The following is a 24,755-nucleotide window of genomic DNA, read 5'->3' as shown; positions in this document are numbered from 1 at the left end:
ATAAACTTAAAAGAATATTAATATCTACTGACCTATTACAAACACAATTACAAGCCTGACCAATCAGCAAGTAAGATCCTGCCTATATTCCCATCCTCTTGTACCATGTGCGACTATCTCTTTCACCTCCCAGTCATTCCTCCAGGTGATGAGTAGAGTCTGAAATGTTAAGGCCTACCAGTTCTTGCAAAGAAAGGTAACAACTGCTCTTTTCAGAGCAGTTACAGGGTGTAACTACAAAATTGCTCATGTGTGGTATAAATATTCCTGGTGTTACAGAGATTTTACAGCAAAGAAACAGGTTCAACTGGTCTGAGCCATTGTTTATATTCCTTACTTCATCTCAATCTATCAATACATCTTTCTGTTCCATTCTACCTCCTGTGTTCACGTCAAAGGCTGGATACCTTGAGTACATGCTGTGAAAGTGTGTGCCCCACATTCTCACCACTCTGGGTAAAGAAGCTTCTCTTCAATTTTTTATTGGATTTATTAGGCATCATCTTATATTTATGGCCCATTGTTTTGCAAATTTGTTTCACAATGGAAGTATTTTGTCTACATCTAAACTATCAAAAACCCTTTCATAATTTTAAACCTCAATTAGTTCACTCCCTCGGCTTTCTCGTCTCGAGAGGGAAAAGCTGCAGCCTATTCAGTCTCTCCTGATCGTGGTACCCTCTCTGTTCTGGTATTGGCCACATAAATCTGCCTTACACTTTCTCTAATGTCTCTATATTCCTTTTGTAATATGGAGTCCAGAACAGACTCCAAATGTGTAAAAGTTTAACATAAACTCCCTACTTTCCAATTCTATTCCTCCAGAAATAAACCCTTGTGCCTTGTTTGCATCTTCACGGATTTGTTAACTTGTCTTGCTACTTTTAATGAAGTGTTTAAACGTACCACTAAATCCTTTTGTTGCTCCAGCCCATTTAGAGCCTTATTTTCCATGTGGGTTCATTACTTCCCCTACCAAAGTGCACAAACCCATTCTAAGCTAGATTAAAGTTACTCTGTCAGTTAAACAGTTATCAACAAGCTTATTATTTTACATTTTGCCGTAGACTTTTTTCATTTTTTCTAGCGCAGAAGGAAGCCATTTGGCCCATTGAATCTGCACCGACCACAATCCCACCCAGGCCCTATCCCCATAACCCCATGCATTTACCCTAGCTAGTCCCCCTGACACTAAGGGGCAATTTAGCATGGTCAATCTACCTAACCCGCACATCTTTGGACTGTGGGAGGAAACCGGGGGAAACCCACAAAGACATGGGGAGAATGTGCAAACTCCACACAGACAGTGACCCAGTGGGAATTGAACCCACGTCCCTAGCGCTGTGAGGCAGCAGTGTTAACCACTATGCCATCCCTCAACTTCCTCTGTAACCCCAGTCTAAACTCAGCCATCAAATTTTGAATGTTATACTTCCTATTTCTGAGTTCAAATTGTTCATGTAAATGATGAACAGCAGCAGTCCCTGCACCAGTGCCTGCGGAACACAATGTCCCAGAAAGTGCCTAAAACCACAAGCTGAAACATTAACTCTCTTTCCCTCTCCACAGATGCTGCCAGACCTGCTGAGTATTCCTGGAATATTCTCTTTGGGTCCTTGCACTCCTCCACTCTGTGTTCTATAGTCAACGTGTGAATACCTAGCTGTGTCCCCTGATTCCATCTGCTCCGAGTTTAGTCATGCATCAAAGAACTTTTGAAAATCAAAGTTTATTAAATGTACTGCAATATCCACCCTCATTGATGTTTGGTTTGTGTTTAGCCAGGACCACTCGACTCCTGTCTACACTTCCCGCTGCCTCGGAAAAGCAGCCAGCATAATTAAGGATCCCACGACCCCATAAGACAGTAAGACATAGGAGCAGAATTAGACCACTTGGCCCATCGGGTCTGCTCTGCCATTCAATCATGGCTGATTTTTTTCTCATCCCCATTCTCCTGTCTTTTCCCCATAATCCCTGATCCCCTTATCAATCAAGAACCTATCTATCTCTGTCTTAGAGACACTCAATGAGCTGGCTTCCACAGCCTTCTGTGGCAAAGAGTTCCACAGATTCACCACTCTCTGGCTGGAGAAATTCTTCCTCACCTCTGTTTTAAAGGATCATCCCTTTAGCCTGAGGTTGTGCCCTCTGGTTCTAGTTTTTCCTACTAGTGGAAACATCCTCTCCACGTCCACTCTATCCAGGCCTCGCAGTATCCTGTAAGTTTCAATAAGATCCCCCCTCATCTTCTAAACTCCAACATTCTCTCTTCCACCTTCTTCCGTCGGGAAAAAGATACAAAAGTCTGAGGTCACATACCAACCGACTCAAGAACAGCTTCTTCCTGCTTCTGTCAGACTTTTGAATGGACTTACCTCTCATTAAGTTGGTCTTTCTCTACACCCTAGCTATGACTGTAACACTACATTCTGCACCCTCTCCTTTCCTTCCATATGAACGGTATGCTTTGTCTGTATAGCGCACGAGAAACAATACTTTTCACTCTATACTAATACATGTGACAATAATAAATCAAATCAAATCAAATCCAGATATTGTTACAGACTTGGCAGAAGTGCTGAACTCCAGAGGTGAGCTAGGAGAGTGACTTTGCTTGACACCAGGTCAGCATTTAAATGAATGTAGTGTCAAAGGGCCCAAGCAGAATTCTGGTCAATGGGAATCTAGGGAAAAGCTCTTGCCATGACAGAATGATACCTTGCACAAAAGCAGGTGAACAAGAATGTTGGAAGTCAATCTTCTCATCTCCAGGACATCATCGCAAGAGTTCCTCTGGGTGGTGTTCCAGGCCTAACCACAGTCAGCTGCTTCATTCATGACCTTTCTTTCATCTTAAGATTATTGCACAGTATTTAATTCCCTTTGCAACTCCTTAGGTATTGATGTAGTCCATGTCCAAATGCAACAAGACATCGACAACATTCATGTTTGGGCTGATAAATGGCGAGTATTTTTCACAGCACGAAAGTGCTAGGAAATAACCATATGAGAATCTAACCAACTCGTAGAATTTTTACAGTGCAGAAGGAGGCCATTTGGCCCATCAAGCCTGCACCTACAACAATCCTATCCAGGCCCTATTCCCATTTCTATACTAAGGAGCAATTTAGCATGGCTAATCAACCTAACCCGCATATATTTCGACTCCCTTTGACACTCAATAACACTTAAATCACTGAATCCCCCATCACCAACATTTTGAAGGGGGAGGGTCACCATTGACCAGAAACTTAACTGGACGAGCCACATAAATACTGTAGTTCCCTCGCAGGGTAGAGGCTGCAATCTCTCTTCTCAAAGTCAGGAGTGTGATGGAATATTGTCACGTGCCAGGATGGCTACAGCTACAAAACCGCACCATCTAGGACTGAGCAGTCTGCTTGATTGGCAACCTATCCACCATCTTAAAGTACAGCCTCTCAACCACTAGTGTATCATGGCTGCAGCTCATGGCATCTATAAGATGCATCACAACTTGCAACATGCCAAGACTTCTCTGGCAACACTTCTCAAACCAACAACATCCTCCACCTAGAAAGACAAGGATAGCAGGTGCATGGGAACACATTGCCTCCAAATTACACCATCTTAACTTGGAGGTATATTGCCATTCCTTCATTGTCATCGAATCAAAGGGGGTGATCTTATGAAAAACATTCTGGGGGCGATTCTCGCAGGAGATTTCAGCAGAGCTGGATTAGCGCGATCCGCGCAGGGCATCCGGCCCCAAGCGCCTCTCCCAGCGCTAGATTTCTAGCACCGTCAGCTTCACGCCAGAAAAAGGCGCGGAACTGCATTATGTATTCAAGTGGACACTTTAATATCATTTGAATATAATTAGTGGGCCCGGGACTGAAGTCTCCGGGCCCGCTAACCTCTCCCACCCCGCCAGGCGTATTTCACTCCAGCGGGGTTCACTTTCGGGAGCTAGCGGCCCGACCCCGCTGGAGAGAAGGGGGGCAATCGGGGGCCCTCCAGAGGGTGGGGTGGCAGGGGAGGGCAGTGTCCCCGGGTATTGGCACCCTAGTAGTGCCAGTCTGGGAGCCCTGGCACTGCTCAAGGGGCAAAGTGCCAATGCCCAGGGGGCATCTTGGCACTGCCCCATTGGACACAGGACAGTGGGGAGGGGGGTCTTGCTGCATAGGGAATATGGGGACCAGGGTCTAGGGGGCGATCGGTGGAATGGGGGGGGGTCTCGCTGCCACTCTGCCTATGGATCAGTCAGGGAAGCAGGGAGGCCAGCGATCAGAACAGGCTGGGGAGAGTGGGGGTTGTCAGTTGGGGAAGGTGGGGTCAGCCTGCTGGGGGTTGGGACTGTGGGAGGCTTAACAGTCAAGGGGTGGGAAATTGGCAGGGGGGAGTTGGATAGATTGGGGTGGGTGGGCGGGCCGGGAATGGTTGGGGGGCCAGCAATTGGGTCTTGGGGGGCAGGGGGGTGAGAGGGCTGGCGTTGCGGGGTCACAGAATTGGCCAGCGATTGAGCTGGAGAGCAAAGAGGAAGGCTGTCAGTGCGGGGCTACTGGGCATGTGCCGATCTCAGTGCTGACAGATCAGCAGTAGCCTGCTGGAGAGGTGGTGATTGCCGCCTCTACAGCAGGAATAAGCCCTGCTTCCTGAAATTTAATGATATTCATGCTGGTGGCCTCTGTGGTGCACAGAGATGGGAGATTGTACTGTAAAAAGCAGCATGAATTACTCCAGTTTTCATGCAAATTCGGCACTTAGAATTTTTGGGGGAGAATTCCACCCTCTAAGTCCGGAACTAGCGTGAAAATGGGAGAGAGTTTCTGATCCATTTTTTGGGTGAGTCCAAATCTGCTATCTTATGCACTTAGAGCAGAAAAAAACCTCAAAACCGTTTCTCACCTGTAGGGAGAGTGGGCGAGGCTTAAATCGCCAGAAAGCTGGCTGACAGCAGCAGAGGGCGCCATTGCGCATGTGCAGGTCTCTCTGCCCTGGGCAGTTGATAGATCTGTCACACAGTCTCTGCCTGCTCTCAGCTTGCCTACATTGCCTAAACACGGCAACCCCCCCCAGATACCACGGGGGCCCGCGGACTATCAAGAGACCCCCCCACCCGGATAGATCAACCCCCATGACCTACGCCCCCCCACCCCACCTGGACTGACCTGCCCCTCCCTCCCCCCATCAATTGACCTGTTCTGGTCTGGCTCTGCCCCCCCAGTAGGCACTGCCCCCTCAGTCACTGCCCCCTTGGCACTGACCATTGCCTGGTGGGCAGTGCCTGTGTGCTAGGCTGGCAGTGCCAGGGGCACCCCTCCTGCCCCAAACCTCCCGGGGGCCTCAATGGCCTTCGGTTCTACCAGCGAGGCTATCATGTCTGGTGCCCGTTGCTGGGGACCAGCTGTGATTCTCATCAGGGAGAATCTCGCCTGGCGAGGCCACAGAGGGAAGTGAGCCTGGACAATTGAGTCCCGGGCTCATTCATTTCATTTAAATCAGGTTTTAAATATATTTAACTAATTTATTCAGCCTCACGCCGGAAATGGGCGAGAGGCTGACAGCGCTGGATATCTGATGTCGGGCGCAAACCTGATTTCTCGGTTCTCGCGCGATCTTACTGGTTCGCCCCGCCCATCGGCCGGTGGGCCGCAATGGTAAGATCGTCCCCTCGGTCTCAGAACTCATTACTGAACAGCACTTTAGGAGTTAACTTCACCACATAAACTACACTGAGCTTCTCAGGAGAACCAGGGCGTGATAATAAATGCCAACCTTGCCATTGATGCCCACATCCTGAGGGCAAATTTTTAAAATTGTGCTGAATTAAAGGGTTTAATGTTGAAAGAAAAAGGCAGCATGACAACATGAAAACAAAAAATAAATCACTGGATTTGTAATCCAAAGGCCCAGTCTAATGATCTGGAGACGCTGGTTCAAATCCCACCATGGCAATTGGTAGGACTTGAATAAATTAATTAATAAATTAAGTTGATTAATAAATCTGGAATTAAAATCTAGTATCAGTAATGGTAACCAGGAATCTATCATCAATTGCTGTTAAAACCCATCTGGTTCACTAATGTCCTTTAGGGAAGGAAATCTGCCATCCTTACTTGGTCTGACCCAGATCTACAACCATAAGGTTGACTTGTAACTGCCCTATGAAATGGCCTAGTAAGCCAAACCATTCAAGGGCAATTAGAGATGGCCTTTTGGCTACGATCAAGTGTAGTATTGGTGTCCTGCACTTGATAGAAGTCAATGAAGTTACACTGAGGCTTCACTTGAAGCAATTTTTAAAAACGGCATCCAGGCCTTTTGGCTAAGATGCAAGTGAGATCAAGCACTGGAGGGGTGCAATGCCTGCTCCAATCAGCTTGGATCTGTAGATCAAGCCCAAGACAGAAAGAGGCTTGCCTGTCTTGTCAGCTTGGATCTGGAATGTCTCACTGGTTGAGACTTTGAATTGAACTTTGATTGGATTGAATTGGGTATAACAAAAAAAATAGAGATGGACAACAATTGTTGGCCTTGCTAGTGATGCCTACATTGCATGGAAGAGTTCAGAAGTGAAAAGGATAGGTGAACTGAGGTCCGGTGAAAAGCAGGCAGCAGATTTGAATGACATGCGTGCATTGTTCATGATAAATTTCCCGCTAAATGAGTGGACCTTCTGGTGACAAGAGGCTTCAGGAAGTTCTTCCCGAGCCCAGATCTTCAGTTTTGGGATATGGAACTGGCATTTACACATAGAAAGATTGACCCTTATCGTTTTGCTTCCATTTTCTCCCACCAAAGCTGAGGAATTGTGAGGAATTGTGCCTGTGCCACTCTCGGCCCAGCCGGAGATTTGCTCAAATTGACTAAGGCGGGTAAGTGGTACTGATCCACGTCAGATCAGCCATGATCTTATTGAATGGCGGGGCAGGCTCGAGGGGCTAGATGGCCTACTCCTGCTCCTATTTCTTATGTTCTTATGAAATTTGAAACGGAGGGGGGGAGAAAAATGAAAAAGGCAATTTAAAAACTGACCAATTGCTGGAAATTAGATTGCTTTGAGAGACACAGGAACTGACCAGAGTGGCCTTTCCTCCAGTTTTTCCCTGAACACAACCAGCTGGACACATCTCTTCATATTTCGGGGAATGTCATAGAAATGCTGAATAAGGGCGGTACTTTTGCAAGGCTCCGAGCCAACGGCTAGGCTCGATGACGGGAGCTGTAGCTTCCAGTTGCACAATATAGTTTTTTTTAATGAGTGCACCAATTTGGTTTTGTTTTCAGAGTTAAGCGCAGAAGAATTATTCAACATGTGATTGCCATTTGACTAAACCCAATGCTGTAGAACACACCAAGTTGGCCTGAACAGGATCACTGTCAGTCATCTTATTATTGCACTTTTCAAAGGCAAATGATATTGTTATGCTTCATATAGAGGTGGTTTTAAATCATTACCTTCATTAATACTCAGGCTGTCTCCTCAGCTTCACACACATTCTTCTGTTGGAAACAGGAATAATCCACTTTTAGACATTTGGTTGCGCAACTGAACAATTGAGGAAGTTAGAACGATGCTAAAATGGTGTATCAAAATCAGACTGTCATTGTTAACCAGGACAGTTAGAAATAGGATGAGGCCATTTTCTTACAAAACATTCTCTCAGTGTTGGAAGGGGATGAATGTTCCTTCCTGTTGAGCTTCACATGAAGTTGATTTCAGAGGAAGATAGCAGGTTTGATTAGCCATTCCTCTGGCCAGCCTGCAACTGGGAGGGAGTTATAAAGGGAACCAATCTGTGGGATCATGGCCACCCTGATCAGGTGACTGCTTGCTGGGTATTGCGCATACTCATTAATGGGCCTAAGGTCACCACGTTCAGACCTGAAAAGTGCCCGGTCTACCTCAGATTACCCTGGAAGGGTGAGGTGCCTCAAACATTTGAACAACAGATTAAACTAGCTGCTTCACGCTGCACTGTGCAGTGGCAACACGAGTGGTATTTTCCACTAACAGATACCACTGTCAAGCTAAAACAGCATTTTGCCTACCACACAAATGTGTTGTGGTGTATGTATCTCAGTGCTGGTGTGATAAAACAAAGAACAAAGAACAGTACAGCACAGGAAACAGGCCCTTCGGCCCTCCAAGCCTGTGCCGCTCCTTGGTCCAACTAGACCAATCGTTTGTATCCCTCCATTCCCAGGCTGCTCATGTGACTATCCAGGTAAGTCTTAAACGATGTCAGCGTGCCTGCCTCCACCACCCTACTTGGCAGCGCATTCCAGGCCCCCACCACCCCCTGTGTAAAAAACGTCCCTCTGACATCTGAGTTATACTTCGCCCCTCTCACCTTGAGCCCGTGACCCCTCGTGATCATCACCTCCGACCTGGGAAAAAGCTTCCCACTGTTCACCCTATCTATACCCTTCATAATCTTGTACACCTCTATTAGATCTCCCCTCATTCTCCGTCTTTCCAGGGAGAACAACCCCAGTTTACCCAATCTCTCCTCATAGCTAAGACCCTCCATACCAGGCAACATCCTGGTAAACCTTCTCTGCACTCTCTCTAACTCTCTCTCTAACTATGATGTTACATATATTCACGTGCAAGGAACATGTCCAGGCATTGAGCCTTTTTTGAATAAACAAAAGCATGAGGGACCAGAGTTCCCCAGTGATGACACCTCAACTATTCGGAGACGACTTCCTATCAATCAGCACCCTTTTCTCATTCAGTATAAATTGTTGCTCCCTTTGAAATTTGGCATTCTTTCATCTGTCCTGATGAGTGCAAGGTGAAAAGCTTCGACAGCTTGTCCTTCTTGCTTTTTAGCAGTACAAAAGAAACTTCCAATTTCTCTGGAGTAGCTGCAAAGGTGTGAGGGGTCAGGTCTTGCTGAAGGGAACTACAGAGAAACAATTGGAAGATCTCTATTGGCAGCCGTGGTTTGGTGCCAGGACTTTTGAGTCAGAAACATTCAGGCTTCACTCCAAAGATTGAGTATGTAACCTAAGCGGATACTCCAGTGTAATAGTGAAAGAGTGCTGTACTGCCAGATGTCTTTTGTATGAATTGTTAAACCGAGGCTCACTCTGTCCTCAGGCGAATGTAAATAATCTCATGACACTATTTTGAAGAAAGGCAGGGGAGTTCGCCCTGATATCATGGCCAATGTTTATCTTTCATTAACATCACAAAAACTAATTAGCTGGTTGTTATTACATTCCTGTGACAAGAGTGACTACTTCAAAAACGGGCGGCACGGTAGCACAGTGGTTAGCACTGCTGCTTCACAGCTCCAGGGACCTGGGTTCGATTCCTGGCTTGGGTCACTGTCTGTGTGGAGTTTGCACATTCTCCTCGTGTCTGCGTGGGTTTCCTCCGGGTGCTCCGGTTTCCTCCCACAGTCCAAAGATGTGCGGGTTAGGTTCATTGGCCATGCTACAAATTGCCCTTAGGTTCATTGGCCATGCTACAAACTGCCCTTAGTGTCCTGAGATGCGTAGGTTGGAGGGATTAGTGGGTAGATATGGGGGTAGGGCCTGGGTGGGATTGTGGTCGGTGCAGACTTGATGGGCCGAATGGCCTCTTTCTGTGCTGTAGGGTTTCTATGATTCTATGATCTATGATTTCATTAACCAGAAAGCTCTTTGTGATGTCCTGCAGTTATGTAAGGCACTACAAACACAAATTCAAAATACCCAGGCCCTATCCCCATGCATTTACCCTAGCTAGTCCCCCTGACACTAAGGGGCAATTCAGCATGGCCAATCCACCTAACCCGCACATCTTTGGACTGTGGGAGGAAACTGGAGCACCAGGAGAAACTCACGCAGACACGGGGAGAATGTACAAACTCCACACAGACAGTGACACAAGCCGGGAATTGAACTTGGGTCCCTGGTGCTGTGAGGCAGCAGTGCTAACCACTGTGCCACCATGCCACCCTTGGAATTGGATCATCAAAAAGCGGGCTGATAGTCACATTACAGAATTTTTACAGTAACTTCATTGCAGTGTTAATGTAAGCCTACTTGTGTCAATAATATATAGACTTTAAACTTTAATTCCATCAAACACCTTGGACTTACTGATCGTGTGCTGAGGGACTGCTGCTACTGTTACTGAAGGACGATAAGATGCCATTCCAACACTTACCCAGAGGATCCTGCATATCTTCACCATTCTGGTCTACTGCTGCCACAATCTGAGAGATGGCGGAGCCTTATCATGAAAAAATGCCTGGAAGGGATAGAGAGAGCCGTTGTTATGATTCAACAGTCAGATTACAAAATGTCAGCTAAGTCGTGGCGAGTACACAACACAGAGGGTACCTGTCTTGAGATTCTTTGCTACGACTATTTAATCATTGAAGTGTTTTATCTTTTGTTGCACATTAGGAAAAGCAATAATGTTTGGAAAACAGGCTGAACCTTAACTTTATTTGTACGCCACACCCAGACAGGCAAATTCCTGCGTGTCACGTTTCCACTCCATTATCCTCAAGCTTTTAATAGATCCACTTTTTAATTCATTCTTGAGATGTGGGCACTATTGGTAAGGCTAGCATTTAAATTCCTACATACAACACATGGACCCTGGGCTTCAGGAAGGCAGCTTACCATCACCTGCTCAACTGGAGAGGGGCAATAATAAAGGATACTGAAATCTAAGGTGAGTAAAAAAAGGGAAAGTTTGGTTTAATCGAAAGTCATTTAATGAATAACATTCATGTGAACAATGAACATAGATAGAATCCCTACAGTGCTGAAGGAGGCCATTCAGCCCATCAAATCTGCACCGACAACAATCCCACCCCAGGCCCATCCCCACAACCCCACACATTTACCCTGCTAATCCCTCTAACCTACACATTCCAGGACACTATGGGCAATTTAGCATGGCCAATCCACCCAACCCGCACATCTGTAGACTGTGGGAGGAAACCAGAGCACCCGGAGGAAACCCACGCAGACATGGGGAGAATGTGCAAACTCCACACAGATAGTGACCCAAGCTGGGAATCGAACCCGGGTCCCTGGAGCTGTGGGGCAGCTGTGCTAACCACTGTGCCACCCCAAACATACATCTTCAAATCTTGTGCACCACAATATATAGACCCCACACCCCAGCTGATACCATGTGCAGTTCTGGGACAATCCTGTCATTTGTGTCAATATACTAAAGGCAAGGTGAAGTCACCATAGTCCCAGATGACCATAAGAGTGATTTACCCTGAGGATCATCACACCTCAGGTGAGGGGCAAAGTTGAGAAGGCAGGGCCTTCATTAATAACCTCAGCTAGTACGGGAATTGAACCCATGCTGTTAGCATCAGCTGTGCACCACAAACCAATTGTTCAGCCAACTGAGCTAAACCAACTCCCAATATACTAATCATCTGTTGGTGGGACAGAAAAGCTTTTGTATTTGAATTATACAGGATTCTTGTGTGCAGCAACTGAAAGCTGCGTGGGATGGATTGCGGAAAGATAGCAGCAGGTATTAAACAGGGACTCGCCTAAGGAGGATCCAGTGTTAGAATGTAACCAATGACAACATTGAATCTGTTATAGTGACCAATGGTAACGTGCTGTACAGGTCAGTTGACCCAGTAAACGATGTAACCAATGACAAAATGATGTGGTGGTCAGCTGACCAGCTGACTCAGTATAAATAAGAAGCTGCTGGGAGCTTGGAATGACCCAGGATGAGGCCTCAAGTGTTGGAGTAATGGATGGTTTGTTATTCCTAAGATCAAGTGTGGTCTGGTGATGCTGCACTTGGTAGTGGCCATTAGGTTGCTTTTAAGCTTCATTTTCACATGAAGCAATTTTTAAAAGCGGTATCTCGGCTTTTTGGCTAAGATGCAAATGAGATCAAGCCTTGGGGGGGGTGGGTGGAGACGTCTGCCTACTCCAATCAGCTTGGCTCATGTAGATCAGGCCCAAGGCAGGGGAAAGGATCGCATGCCCTGTCTTGTCAGCCTGGATTGGAAATGTCTCAACTTGTTGAGACTCTGAATTGGACTTGATTTGATTGAATTGGAAAAGTACAAAAAAAATGGATGGTTTGTTATTAAACTTTCTCTTTGATTTATGAGTTGGAGTAAGTTTTGTTTCATTTCATTGCCTACAACTGAAGAGTTCCTTCTGCTGGATTAACATCCAGTGGCAACATCTTGCTTCACAACAAGCTGCCCAGTCAGAACGACTCAAACTGGGGAGAAGCATTCACATGAAAAGACTGGAAGAGAAGTCCGAGCTCAAAGGGGGAGTCTCGTGTCTCGGTGCCTGCTCATGTTCCTTAGTTGGATTATATTTATACTGAGCCCTAGAGTTTGGGAATGAACTGGTCCAGATTCATACAATACAAAGGTGATAAATATTGTACGGTACAAAGATTGAGAGAGGGCTGATTTTCTCTCTGGCTGCACTCAGATTAAAACCTTACTCACGGAGTAAATGTGGGGGGGGGGGGGGCAGCAGTGTTGGAGGTGAGACTTCAAACCAAGGCACCACCTCTCCTCCCCAGTGGACATTAAAGATTGTACAAAATTAAACATAGGAACATAAGCAGCACCTCCTACCAAGGGCAGCACAGTGGTTAGCACTGCTGCCTCTCAGCGCCAGGGACCTGGGTTCGATTCCCGGCTCGGGTCCCTGTCTGTGCGGAGTCTGCACATTCTCCCTGTGTCTGCTTGGGTTTCCTCAGGGTGCTCTGGTTTCCTCCCACAGTACAAAGATGTGCGGGTTAGGTGGATTAGCCAAGGCAAATGTGTGGAGTTATGGGGATAGGTCACTGGGATGACCTGGTAGGGATGCTCTTTTGGCGAGCTGTGCAGACTTGATGGACTGAATGGCCTCTCTCTGTGCTGTAGGGAATTCTATGGAGGGAGGAATTAGAAAACACTGACCAAATTTGCCTTGTCCATGAGGAACATTTCCCCTCAATCCACTTTTATTTTCTTCCACCAGCTCGAATGTAATTATGGTGTTCAAAATTATTTTCAGGTGATGTTCAGAGATTGCAGGTTGCCCTGCAAGTGATTTACAGTGACGTAGAGAGAGTGGGTGAGAGTGCGGGTCGCTCCATTGAAACACGTGCCTTAGTGACCAAGTCTGAATTGGCCACTTCCTTTGCTCAAAATAATTTTCTAGATTCCATTTGACGAGGTTGTTCTCCTAAAAAAAAAAAATTGGATTGTTTCATTGCAAAGATTCAAGTGGACAAAAACAAAGCACAAAGTGTTCACACGACAACCGGAAGAATCATTGTCATGTTTGTAGATGTGTAAGTGATGGTTTTGAGCTTATTTATGAGCCTGCGTCTCAAGGGCGTAACAGTGAAGGTTCGAAGCAGAGAGTTGGGAGCTGCACAGGATTTCTCCTGAACATGTGCCCTGATTGAGGGGAGAAACTGCAGAGTGAGGAGGGATTGGAACAGGAGATTGAGGGAGACATCAGCCTGAGGAAGCCTGAGGCAATGGTTGACTGGTTGATTGGTAATTTCAATAATTTAAAGATTAGAAAGTTCATAAGCTCTTCGCAATAAATGAAATAAATAAGTTGCATTTCTGGAAAGCCCTTGTCCCATCTTGAGAGCTTCACACCTGTCTGAACTTATAGTTATAAAGACAAACCTCGCAATGAAACTGCACACAGCAAGACTCCACAACAACAATGAGATGAATGCACTGGTGATTCGGTAGCTTTGTTGCAGATTGATGGAGATATTTCAGTCATCTGTAGACTAATGGCAGAAGAAAGTGCCAATATTTAACATCCAATTCTGCACTGCCACAAATAAATCACCCACACAAGGTTAGGTTACAATGGTTGCCACAACAATTATGCATCTTGTAGCTGAATAAGTGAATATTTCCTGATAGCTACATCCTTGATTTGATTTATTATTGTCACATGTATTCGAAAAATATTGTTTCTTGCGTGCAAAATGTAGTGTAGAGAAAGATCAACTTAATGCAAGGTTCATTCAAAGGTCTGACAGCAGCAGGGAAGAAGCTGTTCTTGAGTCGGTTGTAGGTAACCTCAGACTTTTGTATCGTTTTCCCGATGGAAGAAGGTGGAAGAGAGAACAACCACCTTTGAAAGGGCAACTAGGGATGGGCAAAAAATGCTGGCCAGCCAGCGATGCGCATGTCCCACGAATGAAAAAAAGGTGAGAGAATTGACTCAGTTTAAGTCACTAGTGACTTATCTGAAAGAATGCCTGTCCAACAATGCAGATAATTCCTGTGTACTACACTGAAGTGAAAGCCTGGATTTTGTTCTCAAATCTCTAGAGTGGAATTTGAACCATCAATCGAGCAAAGACTAGTTTGTATGCAAGAACAAATAGGCTTTTATTAGCAAAAGACTTGGAGCACACCCATGCCGATGAACTGGTCCAGACTGAGGCAGGGGGGTGCGGAGCAGTCGCCTTTATACCTGGACCAGGGGGGGCAGGAGTCTTGGGTAGGGCCGGCAGGGATGTGTCCAGGCATGTCACATATACAGGTAATAAGCTAACAGTGGTTTACCACATTTACCCCCTGTTTAAAAAAGAGTCCGGCGGGGGTGAGGTGGGTGGAACGATATTTACAGAATTACAAATTTAGTCTCTCTGGGGGCTTGATCTGCCGCTGCGACCGCCTTAGTGCTGGTTGTGGTTTCGGTTCAGGTGGCTGCGGTGGTGGTTCAGGCGCCCGGTCGTAGTCGCTTGAGTCGTCTGTAGTCCCTTCAGATTGTCGGGTGCGTGGTGGCGGCTCCTGGGGCTCAGGCGTGCTGTATCCGGGGGCTAGGGGAGCGTGCTGTGGCCCTGGTGCTGTATGGACAACGTTGGGTGTTGGGGGTGTGGGGTTGTGGGTCGTAGTGGTCCCTGAGGCACCTGCGGGTGCCAGGTCTCGAATAGAGACCGTGTCCTCCCGCCCGTCGGGGTACGCCACATAGGCGTATGGGGGTTGGCATGGAGGAGTTGGACCCTTCCGACCAGGGGGTCTGACTTATGGGTCCTCACGTGCTTCCGGAGCAGGACAGGGCCTGGGGACGTCAGCCACGACGGTAGTGAGGTCCCCGAGCAGGACTTTCTGGGGAAAACAAACATTCTTTCATGAGGGGTAGCATTGGTAGCTGTGCAAAGGAGTGATCTAGTCGAGTGTAGTGCATCAGAGAGGACCTCTTGCCAGCGGGTGACTGGAAGACCTTTAGATCTCAGAGCTAGTAAAACGGCCTTCCAGACTGTCGCGTTCTCCCTCTCTACCTGTCCGTTCCCCCTGGGGTTGTAGCTGGTGGTCCTACTCGAGGCTATGCCTTTGGAGAGCAGGTACTGTCGCAGCTCATCACTCATAAAGGAGGATCCCCGGTCACTATGGATATAGCTAGGGAAACCGAACAGGGTGAAGAGGCTGTGCAGGGCCCTGACGACCGTGGCCGAGGTCATATGCGGGCAGGGAATAGCGAAGGGGAAACGTGAATATTCGTCAATGACGTTGAGGAAGTATATGTTGCGGTCAGAAGAGGGGAGGGGGCCTTTGAAGTCGACGCTTAGGCGTTTGAAAGGACGGGTGGCTTTTATGAGGCGTGCTCTGTCTGGCCGATAGAAGTGCGGCTTGCACTCTGCGCAGACCTGACAGTGTCTGGTTATAGACCTGACGTCCTCAATGGAGTAGGGCAGGTTACTTGCTTTAATGAAGTGAAAAAAACCTGGTGACCTCTGGGTGGCAGAGGTCGTTGTGGAGAGTCTGCAATTGGTCTATTTGTGCGCTGGCACATATTCCCCAGGACAGGGCGTCTGGGGGCTCATTGAGCTTCCCGGGCCGGTATAAGATGTCATAATTTTAGGTGGAGAGCTCGATTCTCCACCTCAACATTTTATCGTTTTTGATCTTGCCCCGCTGCATGTTATTAAACATGAATGCAACTGACCGTTGGTCCGTGAGTAGGGTGAATCGTTTACCAGCTAAGTAGTGGCGCCAGTGCTGTACAGCTTCCACTATGGCTTGGGCCTCCTTTTCGACAGAGGAGTGTCGAATTTTAGGGCTTTGGAGGGTTTGTGAGAAGAAGGCCACGGGTCTGCCCGCCTGGTTAAGGGTAGCGGCTAGGGCGAAGTCAGACGCATCGCTCTCCACCTGGAACGGATTCGTCTACAGCGTGCATCGTGGCCTTCGCGATGTCTGCTTTGATGCGGTCGAAGGCCAGGCGGGCCTCTGCCGTCAGGGGAAAAGAGGTGGATTTGATGAGCGGATGGGCTTTATCCGCATAATTGGGGACCCACTGGGCGTAAAAGGAGAAGAAGCCCAGGCATCTCCTCAGTGCTTTGAGGCTGGTGGGGAGGGGGAGTTCCAGGAGGTCGGGATCGGGACCGATGACCCCGTTTTCCACAACACAACCAAGGATGGCGAGGCGGTGTGTGCGGAATATGCACTTCTCCTTTATTATAGGTCAGATTTAGGAGTGCGGCGGTGTGGAGGAATTTGTGGAGGTTGGCATCGTGGTCCTGCTGATCATGGCCGCAGATGGTGACGTAATCCAGGTACGGGAAGGTGGCCCGCAGCCCGTTCTGGTCTACCATTCGGTCCATCTCACGTTGGTGACGCCGAAGGGGACCCTAAGGAAGTGATAGAGGCGGCCATCCGCCTCGAAGGCAGTATATTGGCGGTCCTCCGGGCGGATAGGGAACTGGTGGTATGCAGATTTTAAGTCAATGGTGGAGAACACCCGATATTGCGCAATCTGATTAACCATGTCAGATATGCGGGGAAGGGGGTACGCGTCCAGTTGCGTGTATCGGTTAATGGTTTGACTGTAGTCAATGACCATGCGATGTTTCTCCCCAGTTTTAACAACTACTACTTGGGCTCTCCAGGGGCTGGTACTGGCCTCGATGATCCCCTCCCCTAGGAGCCGTTGCACTTTGGACCTGATAAAAACTCTGTCTCCAGCACTGTACCGTCGGCTCTTGGTGGCGATGGGCTTGCAATCGGGGGTGAGAGTTTCAAACAGTGAGGGGGGGGCGACTTTAAGGGTCGAGAGGCTGCAGGTGGTGCGCGGTGGGCGATCTAAGAACTGGTGATTGCAAACGGAGAGCGGGGGAAAAGGCCCATTATACTCCATGGTGACGCTCTTAAGGTGACACAGGAAATCTAGCCCCAGGAGTACGGCAGCGCAGAGTTGTGGCAGCACGAGGAGCCTGAAATTTTTGTACACTGTGCCCCGTACAGTCAGGGTCGCCACGCAGTACCCGAGGACATCCACCGAGTGGGACTTTGAAGGCATGGAGATCATTTGCTTCACTGGCAGTACTGAAAGGGCGTAGCGACTCACTGTGTTAGGGTGAATAAAGCTCTCCGTACTCCCACAGTCAAACAAACAGTTTGTAATGCGACCATTCACCTCGATGTCCATCATGGACCTGGCGAGTTGGTGAGGCCTGGATTGGTCCAGCATAATCAAAGCCACCGTTGGATTTTGCGAGTAGTCGCATGCGGCTGACGGCGTCCAAGATGGCGGCCCACACGCAGCTGATGGTGTCCAAGATGGCGACCTGCACGGCCCACACGCAGCTGATGGCGTCCAAGATGGCGGCCCGCACGCAGCTGATGGTGTCCAAGATGGCGGCCCGCACGGCCCACACGCAGTTGATGGCGTCCAAGATGGCGGCCCGCACGGCTCACACGTGGCTACCGGCACCCAAGATGGCAGCCCCCGCGGGTCGTACGCGGCGCTACTGGGCTTGAAGGTCAATTTCGCTCTGCATACCTTCGCGTAATGGCCCTTCTTTCCACACCTGGAGCAGATCGTATCCTTCGCCGGGCAGCGTTGTTGGGGGTGCTTTGCCAGGCCGCAGAAGTAGCACTTCGGGCCTCCGGAGACTGCTGCAGCGGTCGGGTCATTGGTGGGACGTGGCGTGGCGTAGGCCTGCGGCCCTCCCGAGTGCAGAGGTGGCGGCGGCCGCAGTGTCCACGATGCGCCCCCGTGGTCGGGGGTGTAGGCCTCGAGATTACGGAAGGCCATCTCTAATGAGTTGGCAAGCGCCACAGTCTTTTGTAGGTCCAGCCCACCCTGTTCCAGCAGTCGTTGTCGGATATATTTTGACCTGATGCCCGTGACATAGGCATCTCTGATTAAGTCCTCAGTGTTTTGGGCGGCTGTTACGGTCTTGCAGTTGCAGGCCCTGCCAAGTGCTCGCAACGCACACAGGAATTGATCACTTGATTCTCCTGGCTGTTGTCTGCGAGTAGCCAGAAGATGTCTGGCGTAGATTACATTAGACTGTTTGTTGTACTGGCCTTTTAAAAGTTCGATCGCATCCTTGTAAGTTTCAGCGTCTCTAATCATCGAGAATACTTGATCGCTTACCCGGGCGTGGAGCTCGTGTAGCTTGTCGGTTTCGGTCCGGACGACGGAGGAGGAGATGAGGAAAGTTTTGAAACAGCGCAGCCAGTGATCGAAGCTGTTAGAGGCTCCTACAGCTTGAGGGTCCAGTTCGAGTTTGTCGGGTTTCAGTATCTGCTCCATCCCAAAACTTTTGCTAATAAAATTGATGCACCATCAATCGAGCAAAGACTAGTTTGTATGCAAGAACAAATAGGCTTTTATTAGCAAAAGACTTGGAGCACACCCATGCCGATGAACCGGTCCAGACTGAGGCAGGGGGGTGGGGAGCAGTCGCCTTTATACCTGGACCGGGGGGGGGAGGAGTCTCGGGTAGGGCTGGCAGGGATGTGTCCAGGCATGTCACATATACGGGTAATAAGCTAACAGTGGTTTACCACAGAACCTGCAGCTGGAATCTTCCATTCTCGGCAGGTGCCTTACTCTCTGCCTGAAAAAATGGTGAGACACTGTGGTGAACCATAGATGGTTACCACTATGGGTACTGAACCATAGATGGTTAGCACTATGGGTACTTGTATATATGTTACTGTTGTCACTGTTGGGGTTAGGGTTGGGGTGTTCTACCTGTTGGTATTGTTCTGTGGTACACTCCGGTTGGCTCCGCCTACATGTAGGAGTATAAAGGTCACTGCACTGCCTGGTGACCCTTTAGTCTGGGATTGTATTGTTAAGCAGTATGCTCCATTCTTGTTACTAATAAAAGCCTTTATTTCCCGGGTACGATCCAGCCTCCCGAGTGATTTAATCGCGCATCAGACACCCATGTTGACTCTGAGGAGGAAGACCCACCGTATATTCTGCCCATCAGGCAGTTAAGTGGACAGCTTAAATGGGCCTTCCTCCAGACTGAGGACCCTGGAAGGTGACTTCCCACCCGCTGCCTGCCAAGAGCTGTTGGCCAATCAGAGGTGGCCCTGGCTCTTGGCATCAATGCAGAAAAGGCTGTGGTTGCACTGGAACAGCACCTCCCCAGGATTATGGGGTGACCCAGGAGAAAGGTAAGGGCTTTGGGGGGCTGTAATGAGGCCTGAAGCAAGGGAGTATTAGTGTAGATCACCTCCGCACTCCAGCTGACACACAGCCCCCACAGTTTTACCAGTCCTGTAGGCTACATGTCGGCATGCCAGTCTGGAACTGGGCAGATTGCAGCTGAGGGGGGAACAGACCCTCAAGTAGTTGTTAATTGGTCACTTCAGGGACTCAAGAGGAGAATGGGCAGGACGGTCAACAATGACCTTCTCACCAAGAACCTACTTCCAGGAGCCGCCAAGGCAGCGGGCAGCGACCCTGGTGCCAACCTACCAAACTCTCTGGCCCAGCTGCTTCCTTCCTCACCTCCCGCAGGACAGATATCCTGGTCACTGTCTTCCTGACTCAGTGTTACTGCACTCAGCTACAGACAGGATTCAGCTTTCGAGTGACATATTCAAAAAATGAAATTTCCCCAAGTATTCTCTGGTAGTAAAAGAAATACCCAAACCACGTTTGCATGTTGGAGATTCTTTCTGACATTGTGTAAATCCCAGGCACTGTGAAACTATTCACTGATAGAAACCGCCAAATGATATTTATGGTACAAAATGCCACTGACTCAAGGTCTACAGAGACTCAACATGAAACAAATTCTACTTCTCGTACCATCTTTTACTCAGGTTCAATTCCTGGCTTGTGTGGAGTTTGCACATTCTCCCCGTGTCTGCGTGGGTTTCCTCCGGGTGCCCCGGTTTCCTCCCACAGTCCAAAGACGTGCGGGTTAGGTTGATTGGCCATGCTAAATTGCCCCTTAGTGTTGAGGGTAAATGTGTGAGGTTATGGGGATAGGGCCGGGGTGGGATTGTTGTCGGTACAGACTCACTCACTCACAGAGCTACAGGTCAACAGCAACGGCAATTGCTTAATATCTGCAAACGGTCAGAACACAGTCAGCACAGACTCGCTTAATTCAATGTTTAAGGAAGATCTGAATCCTTACCTCTGAAATGCAGTCCAAAGAGTCTCCTTTAGTCCCAGATGGTCAATTTGAAGGGGGTTCAATCGGATAATGAACGACCAGGTTTACGTTTTGACACCAGCTTCAGTCGGGGCTGAAACTCGACACTATTACATCACTCAGGGCTAATCAGCCAACTGGAGTTTTCGGTTAAACCTGTACTTCCTGAATATAGATTCCTCATTACGTGCGAGTGGGTGATTTGTGTAACTCGCCACCATCCTGTGATACAACAGTCACTTCACAGTTTTGAGCTCTGCACAATCAATCTTAAAACACTGACCCCGTTCCGCAAAACCCTTGAAGAAAAATCTTTTGATTCCCTCTTTTTACACTGAACACATCTAATGGCATTGCTCGGGGTGAGCCAGAGGCCAGTGAGTTGAGGGCGGGATTGTTGGTGGGAGGCAGTGAAAAGAAATTTGGAAATGATCTTGCCAGTGGCAGCTTGGAAAGTGTTTTTGATTAGCACTGGAAAACAAATTGTTTATTTCCCAGTGCAGGCATAATAAATACAAACAGATACTTGATTTGATTTATTATTGTCACGTGCATTAACATACAGTGAAAAGTATTGTTTCTTGCGCGCTATACAGACAAAGCATACCGTTCATAGAGAAGGAAAGGAGAGAATGCAGAATGTAGTGTTACAGTCATAGCTAGGGTGTAGAGAAAGATCAACTTAATGCAAGGTAGGTCCATTCAAAAGTCTGACAGCAGCAGGGAAGAAGCTGTTCTTCAGTCGGTTGGTACGTGACCTCAGACTTTTGTATCTTTTTCCCGACCGAAGAAGGTGGAAGAGAGAATGTCCGGGGTGCGTGGGGTCCTTAATTTTGCTGGCTGCTTTGCCGAGGCAGCAGGAAGTGTAGACAGAGTCAATGGATGGGAGGCTGGTTTGAAGTTTTAGATGCATGCAGACGCTACGACAACGGATGAATGAACACCGCTCGACAATCACCAGGCTGTTCTCTTCCTGTTGGGGAGCACTTCAGCGGTCACGGGCATTCGGCCTCTGATATTCGGGTAAGCGTTCTCCAAGGCGGCTTCACGACACACGACAGCGCAGAGTCGCTGAGCAGAGACTGATAGCCAAGTTCCGCACACATGAGGACGGCCTCAACCGGGATCTTGGGTTCATGTCACACTATCTGTAACCCCCACAACTTGCCTGGGACTTGCAAAATCTCACTGGATGTCCTGTCTGGAGACAATACACATCTCTTTAACCTGTGCTTAATGCTCTCTCCACTCACATTGTCTGTACCTTTAAGACTTGATTAGCTGTAAAGACTCGCATTCCATTCATTATTCAGTAAATTGGGTTTGTGTCTTTATATGCTGTTTGCTGTTTGTTAGCAGATCTCCCACTCACCTGATGAAAGAGCAGCGCACCGAAAGCTAGTGGTGTTTGCTACCAAACAAACCTGTTGGACTTTAACCTGGTGTTGTTAGACTCCTTATTGAAGTTTTAGAAGCATAGAACGAGAGTAAAAGATAGAATTAGAAGGTATGCTGGGCGCAGCTTACAAGAGGTCGCCTCGCCTCTTTCAGATGAGATAATGAACCTGTCTGCCCACTCTCTGTTACTGATACCATGTTGTACAGTTGTTTAGTGTCACACGGAGGGGTCTGGCTCAACATGATGGAGCTCAACAAGGAAAACTGCTGACCTCAGACGCAACTGCACAAAGCTAACAAAGATTTGAACAAATGTGAGCTGGACACAGCGGGCGGCCGAGACAAGTTGGTCTCAGTCAATCACTGGGACATTGCAGTATCTATTCACTGAGATAATAAAACAACAGCTATAGTCTGTTCAGATATCAGCTAATCAATTACCTTCTGAAAGCATTGTGGGGAGGAGGTCATGTGATTGGAATAATCATTTTAATTGTCTTTAATCACAACACTCAAGCTACTAAACAGGAGTTTGGAAGAATTTTGCAAATGCGGCAGTAACACCATTTTTCTCTCTCTCTCTCTCTCAAGTTCAAGACCTATCCCGATGACAGTTTGAAAACAGAGATAAAGAATTTTCAAATGAAAGAAACATCAGGTGCAAAAATCATTGACTTTTGGAAAAGATAGTTCAGAAATTCATAAGATATAGGAGCAGAATGAGGCCATTTGGCCCATTGGGTCGGCTCCGCCATTTGATCATGGCTGATATGTTCCTCATCCCCATTTTCCTGCCTTCTCCCCATAACCCTTCAACCCATTACCAGTTAAAAATCTGTCTAACTCCTCCTTAAATTTACTCACTGTCCCAGCATCCACTGCACTTTGGAGTAGCAAATTCCACAGATTCACAACCCTTTGGGAGAAGTAGTTTCTCCTCAACTCTGTTTAAATTTGCTACCCCTTATCCTAATACTATGACCTCTGAACCTAGAATGCCCCACCAGTGGAAGCACCTGCTCCACACCTACTTTATCCATACCTTTTACCATCTTGAATATCTCAATTTGATCTCCTCTCATTCTTCTAAATTCCAGAGGGGCCTAACTGTTCAATCTCTCTTCATACGACAAACCCCTCATCTCTGGAATCAATCCAGTGAATCCTCTGAACTGCCTCCAATGCCACTACATCTTTCCTCAAATAAGGGGACCAAAACTGTGCACAATACTCCAGGTGCGGTCTCACCAATGCCTTGAATAGTTGCAACAATACTTCCTTACCTTTATATTCTATTCCTTTAGCTATAAATGCCAACATTCCATTTGCTTTCTTTATTATCTGCTGTATCTGCATGCTAGTTTTCTGTGACTCATGAACGAGGACACCCAGATCCCTCTGCACCAGGCACCCCGAAGTCTCTCCCCCTTTAGATAACAAGTCGCCTTCCCATTTTTCAGACCAAAATGCATGACCTCACACTTATCCACGTTAAACTCCATCTGTCACATTTTGGCCCACTCTCCTAACCTATCTATCTCCATTTGTAAGGTTCTTATTTCCTCATTGCAACTTACTGTCCTGCCTATTTTTGTGTCATCTGCAAATTTGGCCATAGAACCTTCTATCCCTGTATCCAAGTCACTAATATAGATTGTAAATAGCTGGGGTCCAAGGACTGAACCCCGTGGCATCCCACTAGTTACTTCTTGCCATCCTGAAAAAAAGCTATTTATCCCAACTCTCTGTCTTCTGTCCAACAGCCAGTCACCGATCCAAGCAAATAAATTACCCCTAATCCCATGTGATCTAACCTTGTGAATTAACCTTTTGTGCGGCACCTTATCAAACACCGTCCGGAAGTCCAGATATGCTACATCTACAGGATCCCCAGTATCCACTTTGCTTGTTACATCCTGAGAGAACTCTAGCAAATGAGTCAAACATGATTTACCTTTCATAAAACCATGCTGGCTCTGATGGATAGCGTTTTGACTTTCCAAATGTCCTGATAGTGCCTCCTTGATAATTGATTCTAACACTTTCCCAACAACAGATGTTAAACTAACTGATCCGTAATTTCCCACATTTTGCCTCCCTCCCTTTTTGAATAAGGGCATTACATTAGCATTTTTCCAATCCATTGGAACTTTTCATTTCCATTGGAGTTTTGGAATATTATAACCAATGGATCCACTATCTCTGCCGCCACTTCCTTTAATACCCTAGGAGGGAGGCCATCAGGCCTGGGGGACATTTCTGCCCCCAATGCCAATAGTTTGCTGAGCACCTTTTCCCTATCGATGTTGATTGGTTTTGGTTCAAAAAAAGAGAGTGTCTCCAGAAACTGCAGTTGACATCAGCTTCGAGATCATCTTGGGAAAATTCTGCTGCTGCCTTGAATAACAGCGAAGGACTCACTCATAAATAGTAAACTCTCTATTTTTTGCCCTTTTTCATTTGAATTTTAAGTTGACGGAAAAGTAACCACTTACTGTATAATTGTAGCATGTATTGCAAAGTCAGGATGTGGCTTCCCACTTTTAAGGTATCTTTATATTTGTACTTGGGTGGGTTTTTAGCTCAAAAACAAACCTGCTTTAAAGTGAAAAAAGATTGTCAGATTGGTTTTGTTGCAATCAGCATGTGAATGGTTAAACACAGACATTGAACTTCGATCATCCTTAAACATTGACAAAACCCCCTGTTCTGGTCAGATGTGGAATAGGGGAGTCATTTCAGCCGACCTTGTGTGGTTGGAATATCTCCCTCCCACTTCCCTTCCAAGACACAAACGCACGCACTGCAATCCTTTACTTAGTTACTCTGTGGTCAGAATTTTGGATTAAGTTCATTTGAAAGAAATTGCTGGATATTTGTTGCCCTCAGGCTTGCTACTGCATTCTAATCTTTCTCCCATCACATTCCTTCTGTTGACATCCAATATATCAGGAAGGGGTTGTGTAAGTTTTTCGGG

At 47.4% G+C, this 24,755-nt stretch overlaps 1 protein-coding gene across 4 annotated transcripts in view; it reads right to left on the bottom strand.

Moving 5' to 3' along the window:
• The window catches only part of rubcnl (rubicon like autophagy enhancer), a 61,344-nt gene extending 40,855 nt beyond the window's left edge, over nucleotides 1–20,489 (bottom strand). For 2 of the 4 annotated variants that reach the window (XM_078232223.1, XM_078232225.1), the window contains exons 1-4: nucleotides 20,363–20,474; nucleotides 12,909–13,176; nucleotides 10,151–10,234; nucleotides 7,444–7,488 (exon numbers count right to left, since the gene is read on the bottom strand). In XM_078232223.1, coding sequence (XP_078088349.1) covers nucleotides 7,444–7,449 — 6 coding nt within the window. In that variant the 5' untranslated portion in view covers nucleotides 7,450–7,488; nucleotides 10,151–10,234; nucleotides 12,909–13,176; nucleotides 20,363–20,474. Of the gene's footprint in view, nucleotides 1–7,443; nucleotides 7,489–10,150; nucleotides 10,235–12,908; nucleotides 13,177–20,362 lie in introns of those variants that run through there. The other 2 variants (XM_078232224.1, XM_078232226.1) reach the window with 2 other exon arrangements.
• Between the last annotated feature and the right edge of the window lie 4,266 nt (nucleotides 20,490–24,755).

This window comes from Mustelus asterias, chromosome 17 (genome assembly GCF_964213995.1).
Source record: "Mustelus asterias chromosome 17, sMusAst1.hap1.1, whole genome shotgun sequence".
Classification (NCBI taxonomy): domain Eukaryota; kingdom Metazoa; phylum Chordata; class Chondrichthyes; order Carcharhiniformes; family Triakidae; genus Mustelus; species Mustelus asterias.
The sequence above is the reverse complement of the archived record's forward strand: the minus strand, read 5'-3'. Positions and strand labels throughout refer to the sequence as shown.